The following is a 17,442-nucleotide window of genomic DNA, read 5'->3' as shown; positions in this document are numbered from 1 at the left end:
GTGAAAGCGAATTTGATAGGAAGGAATTGTTAAGTGTCCAGGTATATCCAAACGACCAAAACCATCACAGTTCAAGTTTCCTGGTGTATATACTGGAAAAGACCACATTCTTCTACTTGGCATAAGTCGAAGGTTTTTTATATTGGACTGATACCCAAGTATTAAACTGATTTTCTGTGATTTTCGTAACTGGGTCAGTGTCTGTTTTTCCTGAATTGTATTTTCTAAACGTTCACCAATATTTCGTATTTCTTTGTTAAGGATCTCCTTATGTCCAGCTTCACTATTTTTTACCTTTGTCAACAAAGTTTGTGCACAGTCCCTAATTTTCTGGATCCATTTTTCCTCTCGGTCTCGAATCACATCACTAATCTTCTTATATGTACTCGGTATTATTTTAGACATATTGTCAAGTTGCGTCTTAACGCTATTATATTCAAACAGTATGTATTTTTCAATGTTTTCCAAATCGTTCTCAATCTTTTTGATTTTTGATTGGAAGATGCCGGACAATTCCGCCATCGCATGTTTCTGATGATATTTTGATGAAATACATTTGCTACAAACCGCTGTTTTGCATTGCTTGCAAAATAGTTCACACGTAAACAACTGATGCTGCGCACAATTAATTACACTCGGCATTTGGTTTCTGTACTGAAATCTTACAATGTCGTGTTTTGTCACTGTTTTTGAAGATGCATGCTTACCCGTGCATGATTTACACAGACTTTTCGTACATGTGTTGCAGTACAATTTTGGCTGTGGGTCATCACATAAGTCACATCTTACCACGTCCTGGGCACTGTCAGGTTCGTCACTATCGTCCCAAGTATCCGCGCCCCAAGAAGCCATTAGCAGACAGTGGATCAAGTGGTAGCTACTGAGTTCGGGACACTTGATCCAATTAATATGAACTCGGAGACCTCAGTTCTGATCCTTTCACACTGAGGTCCAGAGCGCTACGAGTTACTAAACCAACTACCTAGTAAAATAATGATAAAACGAAATGCAGTGTTTAGTAGTCCTTCAGCATATTTATCGATGTGCATGCATCGATTGGCGTCGAACGAGTAGAACTTGTTATGGGGCGCCGTTTTCGTATTTAGGCATTTAAAAAATGCACTAAATTGAAATATTTACATTCTAATGTGTTTTCCCATTAAATTCAGTGATGTTTAAATGCCTCTAAATGCAACACCTATTCACTGCGTATGAATTTACGAGTAATTTACATAAGTAGTTCTCAAACAGTGATTTCTATGTTATCGGTTAAAAAATGTATTTCATGAATGTTGTCAAAACACCATGTTTTATAATTATTCAACAAAAAGTTGACTTTATTGTTAAAAGCAACATTTCAAGAGTTATTTTTCATGGATAATATTTTCATGCTCGTCAATCTCATCTCAACAGTCTATGTGAAAACCAGTTTAAACCGGTTTTAAGAAACAGCTGTTCTTGCTGTTACTGATTCACTCCCTCCGTGATCTGCACGTATTATCGATTTATTTAAGTAAATAATTAAATTTTCAGTAAGGGAATGTATATATAAATATTAAATGATTTATTTTTGACGTCGTCGTGTCAATAACTACCGTCAGGTGAGCAGACAAATAATCATAACGCGCTAACGCGCGTTATTCAATTTGTCTGCTCACCTGACGGCAGTTATTGACACGACGACGTCAAAAATAAATCATTCAATGCTATAATAAACCGAATTTCAAATACAATCCATTTGAAATTTTCCCTTGTGCCATGTTGATATATGTGTACATGCTTGTCATAGATCATCGTCGGAAGCCACGGGTTTTCTATCTGTTACACGCTTTCAACCGGGTTGAGAGCAGTGTAACGGATAGAAAACCTGTGGGTTCCGACGATGGTCATAGAAGTGTCAAAACGATGTTATATTCACCATCATGGCATAAACATAGTAATCCTGGGTAGGGTGTGAAGGGCATGTGGCCACTCCCTTAACTTTCCGATGTGAAATAGGATGCATATATTTGTCCCCCTCCGCCAAATTTAACTTTATTAACTGTTTTGTATGCTTGCCAAATTCACAAAAATTAGCTAAACGACAGTCGACAGTCGACTTACTATGTAAATCGGGTGTGATCTGTAGTTTACGGACAGAAAACTAAAGTTAACGACGTTAATATAATTATATTTCACATCTGTAAACCGTAGGTAACGTGATCATCTATGTTTCAAAAGTGTTGACTATTATCAACACTGAAAACAACCATTTGCGATTGCAAAACATAGTTTATCTGATAAATATAGTTTCACGATTTCTGAAACTATGATTAACAACTCTTAATTATAGTTAACGAATTTAAATTATAGTTTGCAGGTGTGAATCTTTATTTATCTGCAAAATCTATTTTAAACTTATGTTTATAGACAGAAAACCTTAGTTTAACTTCGTAAACCACAGTTTACAACCGCTATATATACATGTAGTTTTGCAGATAAAAATTATAGTCAACCAGTCGTTAACTATAGTTTGCGACTCGTAAACTATAGTTAACAGTCGATAAACCTAGTATATCAACTGTGAAACTATGTTTAGGCCTAGCTTATTTTTGTGAATTCGGTGTGCCATAGTTTTGGCCTCAAATATTATTTCTTAACTGCCCTTTTCTTGTCCTGTGTTTTAGGTGTCTGCATTTCCACTTTAATGTATGTATACATCAAACTTTTAGACATGTGTCCCTCGATCTACTCCTGTTTTACTCTGTTAGCCACCACGTTCAAGTATCACTTCACCACTGTCAGCACAGTCCTAGCAACGGCTACAGGTCATAATGGAGGTATACTGCTTATTAATAGCAGTAGAAAATTACATTATATATAAACAATAACAAAGATCAGGGCATTTTCTCTGGGTTAACATGAATCCCCACAGGATTGTTTATCCCCACACATATGAATTAACAAACATCTTAATAAACTATTTTATAAAGGATACTCAATTAGTTTGATCTCAGTCAGAGAAGAAGTAATTATTTTCAAGTTTATGAACTTCTACAGCTAGGTTTGAAACATTTTAGAATCAATTAAGGAATTTGTACGAAAATAAATGATACTTTAAATGTTAAGTGCTACAAATCCACTAATACTACGTGTATTAAAAAAATCAAATAATCAAAAGAAATTTCTGGGCTTTTCCTCTCCAAAAAATTGGTAGCGGAAAAAACTCATTTATATCTTCATATCGACAATACTTTCTCTGATGTATACAGATTGAATATTTGATATCATAAAATATCTCAAACGGTACACCTTATCAAAGTTTGTGTATATAAGTGAAACTTTGGTCTTGAATAAACATCAAACTCATACAAAAGAATTCGCATATATTTTATTTAATTACTGGGATATTTAAATTTCATTTATTGAATATTTCAATTTGCTAAAGTAAGAGCATGAAACGGTGAAGCAGGGGTCCTATAAAGGGAACTCCAGTTCCGAGTCAGACACAAACGCCTGCCTAAAAAAGAAAAATCACCGAGAGGTGGTGGCAAGTCTAAGACAAAGAAATGTAATAAGGAAAAGGGTCCTAATGGTAAAAAAAATTATTTGAAACTAACGGATTTCTGCTTTTTTGACAAGAAAGGGGGGGGGGGTGGTTGTTGAAATATTCACTTTCAAAGGGGAAAATAACTTTTCACCGAAGAAGTTTGAAAAACACGCATTTTGATCCTGGTGTCTGCTTTTGTGAATTAGAAATGATAATTATTGTTTAATGCACAATAAGGAAATGTAAGTATGATGAATGTAAATGTTTACACTAATGTCTTAATATTAAAACTTTTATAAAGAAGTACAATAATAGTAATTGCATCTATAATGATTTACTTCTACATTCAGTGTTTTGTGGTTCAAAAAACGTGGTTTTGAATCAATGGCGAGGAATTTTCTTCATGTCTAACAGATTTGTATATTGGGTGATCCTAATATTCTTTGCAGAGAGGTTTGTTAATGATTTAAATCATTTATTCTATAAAAATAAAACTTTGAACAACATCGATATGATCAACATATAATATCAAACAGGATAACGTAAGCAAGAGTGTACAATACATGATGAGTTGAATCTATTGTTGATTTATATTAAATTTTACTAAGTATATAAATAGCAGCTACTTAAATTAACTGTACAATGTATAAATGGGTATTCATTTTTTTGTGTGTAGAAAACAGAAACTTCACACAGAATTCTTCTACAACATGTTTAGCAAGTTTCCTATAAGTTTCAGAATTCAACTTTTTATCACTTTTAAAATATACAGATAATTATATATTTTTTTTACTAAGTCTGTTTTCTATCAAGCTTGTACGGCAATGTATTGTTTGCACTTTTCTCATTAATTTATAATACCTCTTAAAAAGAAGACTTCATTCTCATTCCTCCCTATAATTTTTCCTTTCCATAGCATTCCACTAATTAAGATATCAATATTTATGAGAAGAATGAAAAGTTTCATCATTTTACCTTTACATAATCTGATATAGATATCTTGATGTAGAGCCATTGTTATCTCTGAGATCTTTACAGGTCTTGTTTTGGCCAATCACAGAAACCCTCCTGACCACAATGCAAGATGATCAAGCCAAGGTCTTCATGAAGGTCAGCTCTTGGTTTATACATTATTTATGATGTTGATGTATTGGAATTAACATGGAGTAAGGTTCTAGATTTGACAGATAAGATTAGATCAGTTGTGGATGTTAGCTAACCAAATAAGTGATTTGTTTGATTGAGAACCAAAATCTTTTGTTTTGCCTCAAACTAGAATATTACTCTGTCATAGGATGAAACCCGTCATCATTGAATTTCTTATCTATTTACAAATAATTCTTTTCCTCAACAAAACAAATCACAGATTAGATTTCCTTTGCCTTGCTTTGATCAACCAATCAACACAAGTGTTTGTAAAAAAAAATTTCCGTCGTGTTGCTGTCTATATTTTGGTACCGGCAATCTACAGAAATATAGATCTATCATGAGACAGACTTTGTTTTCTACAATATTGTTGTACATTCCTTTGAGATATATAGGCCCTGATGTTAACCTGTCTTTTGTTATTTCAGACTCAAGCTTGCTACCTGTTGTCAGGGATGCTTAACAAGGATGTTGTATGTATCCATTGAGGAGTTGTGTTAAAGTTGTCATCTCTGTAATGTTTCTCAAACTATCACTTCATCAGCAGAGTCTCAAAACATGGATGTTATTTGCCATCATTTTGTTTTCTAGGAAAAGAATATAGGGGAGGAAACATGGAATGAATTTTCCCTTTCTCTGATAGCTGGCATTTCAAGGGTATGAAATTTAGATGACGTTTTCAGTTGAATATGCTTGTTAATTGGGCATTTTGCATTTATGCTACTGATAATATAGTATACATTATTCATTTCAGATAATGCGAGGTATTACCAAGGAAGCTTTTCCCACCAAACTGATACATGATGTTTGTGTCACCATGAGGAAGTACCTGTTCAGCTCCCAGAAACCTCTGGTACGTGTAAGCCCTTGATCCAATTGTAGGGACAGTTAATTATTTAAGCCCAAGAATTGCAGTTGTTTTCTCTTTAATGAAATTCTAATTTCATTTCAGTAAAAATTGAACAACTGAACATTTATTTATTTTCAATTTGACATGAAGAAAACTAGCTTTGTTATTGAGATCATACATAATTACTGCTACATACTGGTACTCAAATAAGTTTGACTGAAACACATTTTAACCATTGTATGCTCCTGTCTTTGCAGGAAATATCATCAGAGATCACTGAAAAGTTGGAGAGTCTGCGAGGTTCCTTCAACACTGACATCCGCAAAGAGTACAATATGATGATGGGGAAACTTGGGAGGACAGCTAACTTGTAAGTGACGTAAAAATTTCTCTCTTGTTGTTGAGTAGTTTTTATGTTCAGTTGGCATTGGGTTCACATGCATCCCAAAAAGCAGGGTTTAATTTAAATACATTTATCAGTAATTGAATTTTAAACTATGTTCAATTTAAATTGAATGTTATTTTTAAACTATCTCACAATTACATATTTGTTCCTACAGGAATCAGAATAAACAGGCCAAGAAAAGGAAAAACAAAGAAAAGGTAGCTTTGAGTGCTCAGACACCTGAAAGCAAGAAAGCCAAGCAGAGTCAAATAGAAGACATTGCGAGTCCTGTTGTTAAAAAAAAGACTAACAAGGGAAAGCAGACTGTGCATGGAACAGTGAAGCAAGGGTCCCAAACAGGGAACTCCAGCTTTGAGTTGGACCCGAAAGCAAGCTTGAAAAAGAAAAACTCTGAATCAAATACCCCAGGGGGTAGTGGCAAGTCTAAGAAAAAGAACCTCAACAAGAAAAATGACTCCATTACTGAATAAAGCTGTTAAGTTTGAAATCAGTGAAATGTTTTGCTTTTTTTTTTAGTATAATATGATTCAATTCAATCAGACTTGACGATTTGCCAAGATAAATAAGCCTTTATTGCTGGTGACATTCTTTGCACATGTAAACCAACTAACAATTTTAAATCCCGGGAAAGAAAAAAAAATTATTGAAAAGGATCCTGTGAAGGATGCAATGTCTGCCTTGGCAAAATGTTGTCAAAAACACTGGTGCTGTTCATAACATTAAAATAATTTTTTGAATAATTGATAGTTTATACATGTTTTTTTATAACCAGTTTTAAAGGACAACTGAAATCAAAGTACTGAAGAACTGACGGGAGTTGATTTTGTCGATGTTTATTTATATTAAAATCAATGATATGTTATTTTGCATGACAAGTACACGTAGTTTCTAATTTTAATTACGCACATTTATATACTATGAAATTTTGGACTTTTTCGACAAGAATGTCGAGAAACCCCCATATGAATCATGTTAAATAATATTTCAAGATAAAATTAATTCAATCAAGCTATGTATCAGTAAAAGAAAAATTTATCGAAAATTGTATGGATCCAAGCAATATTGAACTCTAGTCTCGTTTAACCAAACGCTCGGCTGACACCGTAAATCTCCGACAAGAATTTACGGAGACCGCCGAGCGTCGAGTTGAACGAGACTATATTGAACTCTGGCGTAGGAATACATACAACTACAAAAAATATTTAAATTGTTCCTACCATTTAAAATCTGACTATTTTCAAGGGATTTATAAATAAGTTTCCTTGAATAACAATGCTTTAGCATAATTTACATCGAAATTATCAATTATTTTCAAGAACTAAGTCTTGTCAACAGCAATGATTTGGGCTGAGGTCCAAACACTGTTTCACTTTCGATTTGTCTGGGTAACTGCATAGGAGAGTTGATTAAAATCAACTCCCAAAAAATCAGACAACCATGCTGTTTTATCATTAAATAGACACAAGTCTTTTAGATTTGAGATGAGGGTGCAATAGGGTCTGCAAGTGCTCTGAATTTGTAGTGACGAATGTTTCAGATTATTCCAACAAAGTTCAATCTAACTTGTTTTTCTTATTCAAACTTAATTTGATATGAAGGAATTGTGTAACATTCTAATTCAGTAAGATGGCCGAAACTGCTTAAGGATCCTGGACTGTATTTTGGGATAGTCTGTTTAGTCCAACTTGAGATCGTTCTAAGACTTTTCATATTGGATCGATATATAAGTACTGAACTGTCGTTCTGCGATTTTCGTAGTTGAGTCAATCTATTTTTTTCTTGAACTACTTTCTCTGTACCTTCAACAATATTTTGCCACTCTTCTTTTTGAGGTTGGCGTCTGATATATCCACCTTGGACAATAAAGTTTCCACTTCGGATTTAATTTTCTGTATCTACTTCGCCTCTTGTTGTCGAATGTCTTCCCAAATCGTTTTGTATCTATAAGGTATAATTTGACTTTCAGACACATTTTTAGTTGTGTTTTCAAAGTATTATATTCAGGGAGAATGTACTTCTCAATGTTCTCCAAATCTTTCTCAATTTCCTTGATTTTGGATGGGAAGATACCGGACAATTCTGTCAGAGCATGTTTCTGATGATATTTTGAAGAAATACATTTGCTACAAACCGCTGTTTTACATTGCTTGCAAAATAGTTCACACGTAAACAACTGATGCCGCGCACAATTAATGACACTCGGCTTTGGTTTCTGTACTCAAATCTCACAATATCATGTTTTGTCACTGTTTCTGAAGATGCATGCTCACCCGTGCATGATTAACATAGACTTTTTGTGCACGTGCTGCAGTACAATTCTGGGTCTGTGTCGTCACAGATGTCACATCTTATCACGTCTTGCGCTTCTTCGTCATCATCTGTTTCTCCACAGATCGCAGTAGTGGACAGAGTATCATCGTCCCATGGCTCTGAAATTTCGTCCGAATCATCTGAGGCCCAAGATGCCATTGGTAGACAGTGGAACAATATTATGTGACTGTGCATGGAACAGTGAAGCAGGGGTCCCAAACAGGGAACTCCAGCTCTGAGTCTGACCTGAAAGCCAGCTTGAAAAAGAAAAACTCTGAATCAAATACCCCAGGGGGTAGTTACAAGTCTAAGAAAAAATATTCAGCAAGGAAAATAATTACAGTACTGAATAAAGCTTTTAATTTTCAAATCTGTGGAAAGTTTTACTTCTCTTTAAAAATGTGCACACTATAGTTTAACAATGAAAATTTGGCAAGGTGTCAAGTTAAATTAACGTTAATTGATATTGACAGTTCTTGCATATTTAATAATATAAGCTCGTTTCTTCTATGTGATACGGATTTGATAGGAAGGAATTGTGAAGTATTTGGGTATATCCAAATGACCGAAACCATCACAGTTCAAGTTTCCTAGAGAATATCCTGGAAAAGACCGCGTTCTTCTACTCGGCATAAGTCGAAGGTGTTTTATATTGGACTGATACTCAAGTATTAAACTTCTTTTCTGTGATTTTCGTAACTGGGTCAGTGTCTGTTTTTCCCGAATTGTATTTTCTAAACGTTCACCAATATTTCGTATTTCTTTGTCAAGGATCTCCTTATGTTCAGCTTCCGTATTTTTTACCCTTTTCAACAAAGTTTGTGCACAGTTCCTAATTTTCTGGATCCATTTTTCCTCTTGGTCTCGAATCACTTCACTTATCCCCTTGTATGTACTCGGTATTATTTTAGACATATTGTCAAGTTGTGTCTTAACGCATTTATATTCAAACAGTATATTTTCAATGTTCACCAAATCGTTATCAATCTCTTTGATTTTGGATTGAAAGATACCGGACAATTCCATCAACGCATGTTTCTGATGATATTTTGAAGAAATGCATTTGCTACAAACCGCTGTTTTACATTGCTTGCAAAATAGTTCACACGTAAACAACGGATGCCGCGCACAATTAATGACACTCGGCATTTGGTTTCTGTACTCAAATCTCACAATATCATGTTTTGTTAATGGTCGTAAAGATGCATGTTCACCCGTGCATGATTTACAGAGGCTCTTCGTACACGTGTTGCAGTACAAATCTGGATCATCGAAATCGCAGATGTCACATCTTATCACGTCCTGGGCTCTGTCAGGTTCGTCACTATAGTCCCAAGTATCCGCGGCCCAAGAAGCCATTGGCAGACAGTGAAGAAATTCGTTGGGGCACTTGATCAAAGGAAACAATGTGAACTTGGAAACTTCAGTTCTGATCCCATACACCGAGATCTAGAGCGCTACGAGTTACCAAACCAACTACCTAATATACTAATGATAAAACGTATTGCTGTGTTTAGTAGTCCTTCAGCGTATTTATCGATGTGCATCGATTGGCGTCAAACGATTAGAACTTGTTAATTATAATCAAATGTTTGTTAGGTTATGGGGCGCCGTTTTCGTATTTTGGCATGTAAAAAATACACTATATTAAAATAAACTGAATTTCAAATACAATCCATTTGAATTTTTCCTTATGCCATGTTGATATATATATGTGTACATGCTTGTCATAGATGTGTCAAAACGGTGTTATATTCACCATCGAAACTATAGTTAACAGTCGATATCAACTGTGAAACTATGTTTAGCTTATTTTTGTGAATTCGGTGTGTCATAGTTTTTGCCTCAAATATTAATTCTCAAATGCCCTTTTCTTGTCCTGTGTTAAGGTGTCTGCATTTCCACTTTAATATACATGTATGTATACATCAAACTTTTGGACATGTGTCCCTCGATCTACTCCTGTTTTACTCTTTTAGCCACCACGTTTAGGTATCACTACACCACTGTCAGCACAGTCCTAGCAACGGCTACAGGTCATAATGGAGGTATACTGCTTATTAATAGCAGTAGAAAATTACATTATAAACAATAACAAAGATCAGGGCATTTTCTCTAGGTTAACATGAATCCCCACAGGATATTTATTCCCACAAATATGAATTAACAAACATCTTAATAAACTATTCTATAAAGGATACTCAATTAGTTTGATCTCAGTCAGAGAAGAAGTAATTATTTTCAAGTTTATGAACTTCTACAGCAAGGTTTGAAACATTTTAGAATCAATTAAGGAATTTGTACGAAAATAAATGATACTTTAAATGTTAAGTGCTACAAATCCAAAATACTACGTGTATTAAAAAAATCAAATGATCAAAAGAAATTTCTGGGCTTTTCCTCTCCAAAAATTTGGTAGAGGGAAAAAACCCAGCTATATCTTCATATCGACAACACTTTCTCTGATGTATAAAGATTGAATATTTGATATCATAAAATATCTCAAACGGCACGCCTTATCGGCAAAGTTTGTATATATAAGTGAAACTTTGGTCTTGAATAAACATCATTATCATACAAAAGAATCCGCATACATTTTATTTAATGACTGGGATATTTAAATTTCATTTATTGAATATTTCAATTTGCAAAAGTAAGAGCATGAAACGGTGAAGCAGGGGTCCCATAAAGGGAATTCCAGCTCCGAGTCTGACAAAAATGCATGCCTAAAAAAGAAAAATCACCGAGAGGTGGTGACAAGTCTAAGACAAAGAAATATAATAAGGAAAAGGGTTCTAATGCTAAAAAAAATTATTTGAAACTAACGGATTTCTGCTTTTTTGACAAGAAAGGGGGTGGTTGTTGAAATATTCACTTTCAAAGGGGAAAATAACTTTTCACTGAAGAATTAAGTTTGAAAAACATGCATTTTGTTCCTGGTGTCTGCTTTTGTGAATTAGAAATGATAATTATGGTTTAATGTACAATAAGAAAAAGTAAGTATGATGAAGATAAATGTTTACACTAATGTCTTAATATTAAAACTTTTATAAAGAAGTACAATAATAGTAATTGCATCCATAATGATTTACTTCTACATCCAGTGTTTTGTGGTTCAAAAAACGTGGTTTTGAATCAATGGCGAGGAATTTTCTTCATGTCTAACAAATTTGTATATTGGGTGATCCTAATATTCTTTGCAGAGAGGTTTGTTAATGATTTAATTCATTTATTCTATGAAAATAAAACTTTGAACAACATCGATATGATAAACATATAATATCAAATAGGATAACGTAAGCAAGAGAGTACAATACATGATGAGTTGACTCTATTGTTGATTTATATTAAATTTTACTAAGTATATAAATAGCAGCTACTTAAATTTTTACATGAAAACAATTCAAAATACTTAAAGTACTCGGATGAATATAATTATGATATTAAGATAAAGCATTTTTCGAATTCTAATAAAAGTGGACAAAACACAATAAAGTGACATTCATCAACAATATCATTTCAACATAATGTAAAACGTCTTTGATTTATTGATACATTGTTCGATCTCCGTGTCTCAATTGACCGCCCATGGTTACTTGTTCTAAATCTTGTGTTATAAGGCTCTTTTGGTACATTTGCGTCTAAATAATTTCCAGATACAAAAAAAACTTTTGGCAATCAAATTATGAATTATGCCTTTACTAGATATGTTACAGTGTGCATGATTATGAGATCCAAGAGTTGAATTTGATCCTTCAAGGTTTGCTGAACAACATTCAACACCTATTTTCCCCATCTATATTATTCCATTCTAACATGGTTTTTTTCTCTTCCTCCAAAATTATATGTGTTCAATCAATCCATTTGAAATAATCATTGTGGTGTAAATGGCTACGTAATAATTTATACAAAATATGGGTCAATTTTGTCTGATCATCTCTCAACAATTTTATCCAATATGACCATTCTCAATTTAAAGATTTACATGCAATTTATATCTAGTAAGTTCATAATAAATCATACCAATGGTGTAGATATCTTAAGAATTAATTCATTTTTAAACACTTAGATAGTTTTTGACCTGATTAACGATGCATGTATAACGCTGACAAATCTGTTTCCTGACTTTTCTCTTCTTAGAACATTGGATAAGAAGGCATTGTTTTGTCTTCGATTGTAGTCAGTTTGCCGAAGCCATTGAGGGACCCTGATATATATTTAGGATAAGAACGCATTCTTCTACCTGGCACCAGTCGTAGATTTTCTACATTGGACTGATAACTAAGAATTAAATTGCTGTTCTGTGATTTTCGTAACTCGGTGAGCTTTTGATTTTCAAGAATTGATTTTTCTAAACATTTGTCAAATTTTTGTACCTCGTTATCAAAGAGCTTCGTGTGTTCAGCTTCTGTTTGATCTACCTTGGATAACAATTCTTCAGCATCGTTTTTAATTGTCTGAATCCATCTTTCTTCTTGGTGTCGAATCTCATCCTTAATATTTTTGTATTTACCAGGTACCATTTTGGACATATTGATAAGTTGAGTCTTGATGGCCTTTTATTCAGCCACTATATACCTTTCAAGGTTCTCCAAATCCTTATCAATTTCTTTAACCTTGGAATGAAAGACACTGGACAATTCCGTCATTGCGTGTTTTCGATGGCATCTGGAGGAAATGCATTTGCTGCAAACCGCTGTTTTGCACTGCTTGCAAAATAGTTCACAGTTGAAAAGTTGATGCCACACATAGTTGATGACATTTGGCATATGTTTCTTACTTTCAAGTTGCACAATATCGTGTTTGGTCAAAGGATTTGAATATACATGCTCTCCCGTGCACTGTTTACATAGCATCTTTGCGCAAGTGTTGCAGTACAAGAGCACGCCTGGAGCGTCGTTTCCATATCCACATATTTCACATTCTTCAAGTAGATGAGGATCTGAAAATTCCATTGGCAAATTTTACAGTTTAGAGCAGTACTGAAATCCCAGAATGCCGAACTCCTTCCAATAACGCTTTGGAATAAATGACATTGAATCGCTTTTAAATTTAAAACGGATTGCTATTGGTGTTTAACGAGTACACGTATTCTTAACAACTATTCTTTGTTTGTTTGATTTAAATGGAACTGCATGAATCAAATATTAAAAATGAATTCTAATAGAAACTCGATAATTTGATTTCTCTTCCATGGCCTGAATATATAAATATAAAGCGCATAAGAAAAAAATCTTTAGCTGATATTTGATGCAAATGGTACCAATGATGGGTTTAAATTAATGTGGTATCAAACACTAAAGCATCATATTCTTTTTGAGCATTGAATGCTTATTTCTGGATGTCGTCGGTCCTTTAACACACCAAGGGATAACGAAAAAGACAAAAAAGATCGGTAACGTTTGTAAACAGCTTTCATAACGAATGTACTTCATCCATTTCATTTAATGGAAGATAAAAAAAAAAGAATCATAGAATTTTAATAATATAATTTCTTTGTAGGCATATTTCCCCCCTAATTGTATGCAATATAAAATTTATATACAGTATGTCAACACGCAATAAAGAACCTCAACATTTATGATCAATGCTATACTTATAGCAAATAACCATGCAGAGAGCAAAGTGACCGAGATTTGTGCGATCTTTTATATAAGCCCTATTTTTTTTTTAAATATTCTCAACCGTTTTCCCAACCATTTGTACAACTGGCTCTTCTGAAATGACAATAAGTTTGGAACTATGTAGAGCTGAAACCTCGTTTTTATGATAGCATCATCAACGAAATCGCACAAAGCGTTAACGCGCCGTCCTACAAAGCACATTGAATACCGAACAGCCATATCCTTATGAACGTTATCCACTTTCAAATGATTCTCTCTAATAGTTACTAAGTATTCCGAGAATTACTTTTAATGATATAATAACTATCTTTAAAAGGGAAGAAAATGGAAAAGTATTCTTATCATATTTTTCAAAGTTGGCTGAAGTTTTATTTTTCAGTCTACCATCAATTTGATAGCCAAGTAAGAATTCCCTATCTGTATGACGAATTTATTTTGTTGTAAACATTTGAGTAATCAAGAAACTTTAGATTTAGTTATTAGAAATAAAACTTTCTAAAAAAATCGAATTCTTACAAGTTTTATACCATTCTCTCACCGGAGGTCGTGCTACACAAGTTTCGCTCTCGTGAGAGAATATGGTATTATATTTTATTAGGTACACTCAAAATGTTCACACGACAATACTACTGATGATAATTCAGCAAAATATTTGATTAATTTAACAGTATTGAAACTTTAAAAATAGTCTGCAACATTTTTCGCCTAATACCTGTCTTCAGCTGTCTGTTAAAATTACAAACTTTGTACACTTAAAACAGGCACGTAGCATCGTTTTTGAAAGTGGGGGGGGCCAGACTCATCCAAAAAATCTTGACAAGCAAAAAAAAAAAAAAAAAAAAAAGGAAAATTTTAAGTTCTCCAAAGTCTTCAAAATCCTAATCCGGGGGGGGGGGGGCCTGGCGTACTATGTAACTTCAATTTCACTCCTCATTTCCTTATTTTCATATCAATCTTTTACATACTCCCAAAAAAGTGGGGGGGGGGGGGGTTATTCCATTTTTTATATGTAAATTTTAAAAAATTGGTTGCTGCGAGAAAAAGTGGGGGGGCCAGGCCCCCCCTGGCCCCCCCCTGATGCTACGTGCCTGTAAAAGCAGTCACAGAAGGTTCGTTCAATAGACCGAAATGATTGGATCCACCACACTGAAAACTAAACCGGAAGTGTACAGGTGAATGTTTGGCATCATAACGCACAGGTAAATCAAGGTAAGTGGCACACAAACTATTAAAAAAAATCCGCAAGTAAGGGAAAATGTCATTTAAAATCAAAACGTAAGACAAAACAACCAAATCCTGTTATGAAAAATGCTGATTTCATTATAATACTCTCTTTGAAATGAATAATTACGGTATACATTGAATCTATTTTATTAAAAAGCCAAAGCTACAACTGCAAAGCATACGGTGATGAATTTATTTTGTCATGTACATTGCGTGACGTATTTTTATGAATTATGAGTGGATTATCATTTTGATCGTCATATGCAATTGCAGTTATAGTGAAAAAGAGTAATTCCCCTTTACATAATGGTTTTCTCTTTGCAGGTCTGAGGAGGAGTCAAAATGAAAGCTAGCTTCCTCACTGGAGAGGGACATTTCATGTATCACATAAGATGATATCAATCAAACACTTCAACTGATTTTTGCACAATGTACAATATAAGAAAGCTAAAGAGACTCTTCTCCACGTTTGGGATAGTAATATGTCTGTTCCTTCTCATCCACATCAATTTGCCCTGGATGAAGGCATTCTTCGGATCAAATCCACACTTGATTCTGAACAATGCCAACAGAAAGTCTGCAGTAGTAAAAAAATTGATGGAGATTAAAAATGCTCATGATGTCAATGCTGATGACCAGTTCAATCCTCTAAAGGAAGTGATTGGGGTTCCTCTTCGCATGGAAGAAATGTCTTTCGAAGAGATCCAGAAAAGTAGATGGATCAATACCCAGAAATATTCTCCAAATTCATTGTTAGACTTTGTGCCCCCCGTTCCAAAATTTTCAGTTTATGATGTTGTATATCAACTTAAAAATGACATTATGCAAAAATATTTAGCTTTAGACAAGAGAAAGTATGAAAATCCCAGCATAGTGATTTTAACACCTGTGCATAATAGTGAAAATGATCTGGTCCAGTATGTTCAGTTGATTAGAGAACTTGATTATCCAAAACACAAGCTTTCAATTGTTTTCGGTGAAGATGGTAGTGAGGACCAAACTTTACAATTGGGAAAGGATTTATGTGCTGAACTTCGTAGAGAGGGATTCCACAGAGCAGAAATCTTCCATTTTAACATAACCGGTCAAATTACTGGTGATTGGAACGAGATTCATGACCAGGTGCAACAATATCAGCGTAGAAAGCATCTTGCCAGAGCTCGAAATCTGCTCCTTAAAGCTGGATTAAAAGACGAAGAATATGTGTTGTGGATTGATGCTGATGTGGGAGTGCTTCCTATGGATTTAATCCAACAGTTGATCTTCGCAGACAAAGATGTAGTTGCCCCATGCTGTCTTTATAAGAAAAGCGAATACACAAATGTCTATGACAAAAATACATGGAGAGAGACAGTATACTCTCTACAAGAGCAGAAGAAACTCAGCAAATTTCAACTGGTTTTAGAGGGTTATGGACCAACAATTAGACTTTATTTACCTCACTTGAGAGGAGAGGGCAGAGTGGTTCCCTTAGATGGGGTGGGGGGTTGTAGTTTACTAGTCAAAGCAAAGTGCCATAGGCAGGGACTTCACTTCCCTGAAGAAATTTTTCAGAATCATATAGAAACTGAGGGACTGGCCAAACTGGCCAAGAGCAAAGGCTTTGGGGTTTATGGAATGCCATTTGTTGAAGTTTACCATAAATAATGCAATACATGTATTTCAATATCTCTGGTTGTTGAGTGAGGTTTTTTAATAAGAAAATTTGAACACATCTATTCATATACATGTAATATATATTTGCAAAATGTTGTTTATTTGTAAAATATATATTTTTTAGAAAGTCTTTTAGAACTAGTCTAGTTTTATAGTCTTTTTACCATGTTTACATCATTTATTACAACAATCAACATATCATTATTTACTCTGTTGGTGCATTGTTTGTACATGTATATTACAATTTCTTTTAAACATACATGAACATTCCAAGTTTTGTACATAATTGTTTTTGTTTTCATGAGAATATGTATAATTATTCTAAATTTTATAAATTTATGTCTTCCAAAAGTTTTCCCCATATCAAGTGAAATTCCATTATCTTTTCAGACAATGCAGTCAGTTTATTTTGTATCTGTTCTATTGACTTAATGTTAGCAAAAATGTTAGAAGTGCTACATAATAATAAATAGACCACCTGCAAAACAGTAAGTTAATTTATCTGTGCAGGTTTTTAGTTTCTCTTTGGGATATGACTTTATACATCTATTTACATCAATTTGTATGTTATTGTTTGAACAAAATAAATAGTACATATTCTTTAGTGAGACATCTTCTTTTCTCTCAATGATATTTGCTAAGACTAAAGCATAGCAAAACAAAATTTGATTCATCATGTATTTAGTGGTATTCAAAT

At 33.9% G+C, this 17,442-nt stretch overlaps 2 protein-coding genes across 2 annotated transcripts; both read left to right on the top strand.

The window, feature by feature from the left end:
• The first annotated feature begins 4,538 nt into the window (after window positions 1–4,538).
• On the top strand, window positions 4,539–6,427 carry LOC136274012 (uncharacterized). Its single transcript, XM_066079983.1, has 6 exons — window positions 4,539–4,639; window positions 5,104–5,148; window positions 5,267–5,332; window positions 5,430–5,528; window positions 5,783–5,895; window positions 6,086–6,427. The coding sequence occupies exons 1-6, from the start codon at window positions 4,607–4,609 to the stop codon at window positions 6,399–6,401; spliced, it is 672 nt and encodes a 223-aa protein (XP_065936055.1). The 5' UTR covers window positions 4,539–4,606; the 3' UTR covers window positions 6,402–6,427.
• Window positions 6,428–14,956: 8,529 nt separating this feature from the next.
• On the top strand, window positions 14,957–17,349 carry LOC105327854 (uncharacterized). Its single transcript, XM_066079982.1, has 2 exons — window positions 14,957–15,074; window positions 15,414–17,349. The coding sequence occupies exon 2, from the start codon at window positions 15,519–15,521 to the stop codon at window positions 16,734–16,736; it is 1,218 nt and encodes a 405-aa protein (XP_065936054.1). The 5' UTR covers window positions 14,957–15,074; window positions 15,414–15,518; the 3' UTR covers window positions 16,737–17,349.
• The last annotated feature ends 93 nt before the right edge of the window (window positions 17,350–17,442 follow it).

The sequence above is a fragment of the Magallana gigas genome, chromosome 3, assembly GCF_963853765.1.
Source record: "Magallana gigas chromosome 3, xbMagGiga1.1, whole genome shotgun sequence".
Classification (NCBI taxonomy): domain Eukaryota; kingdom Metazoa; phylum Mollusca; class Bivalvia; order Ostreida; family Ostreidae; genus Magallana; species Magallana gigas.
Note: the sequence above shows the minus strand (reverse complement) of the source record. Positions and strands in the feature narration are given on the sequence as shown.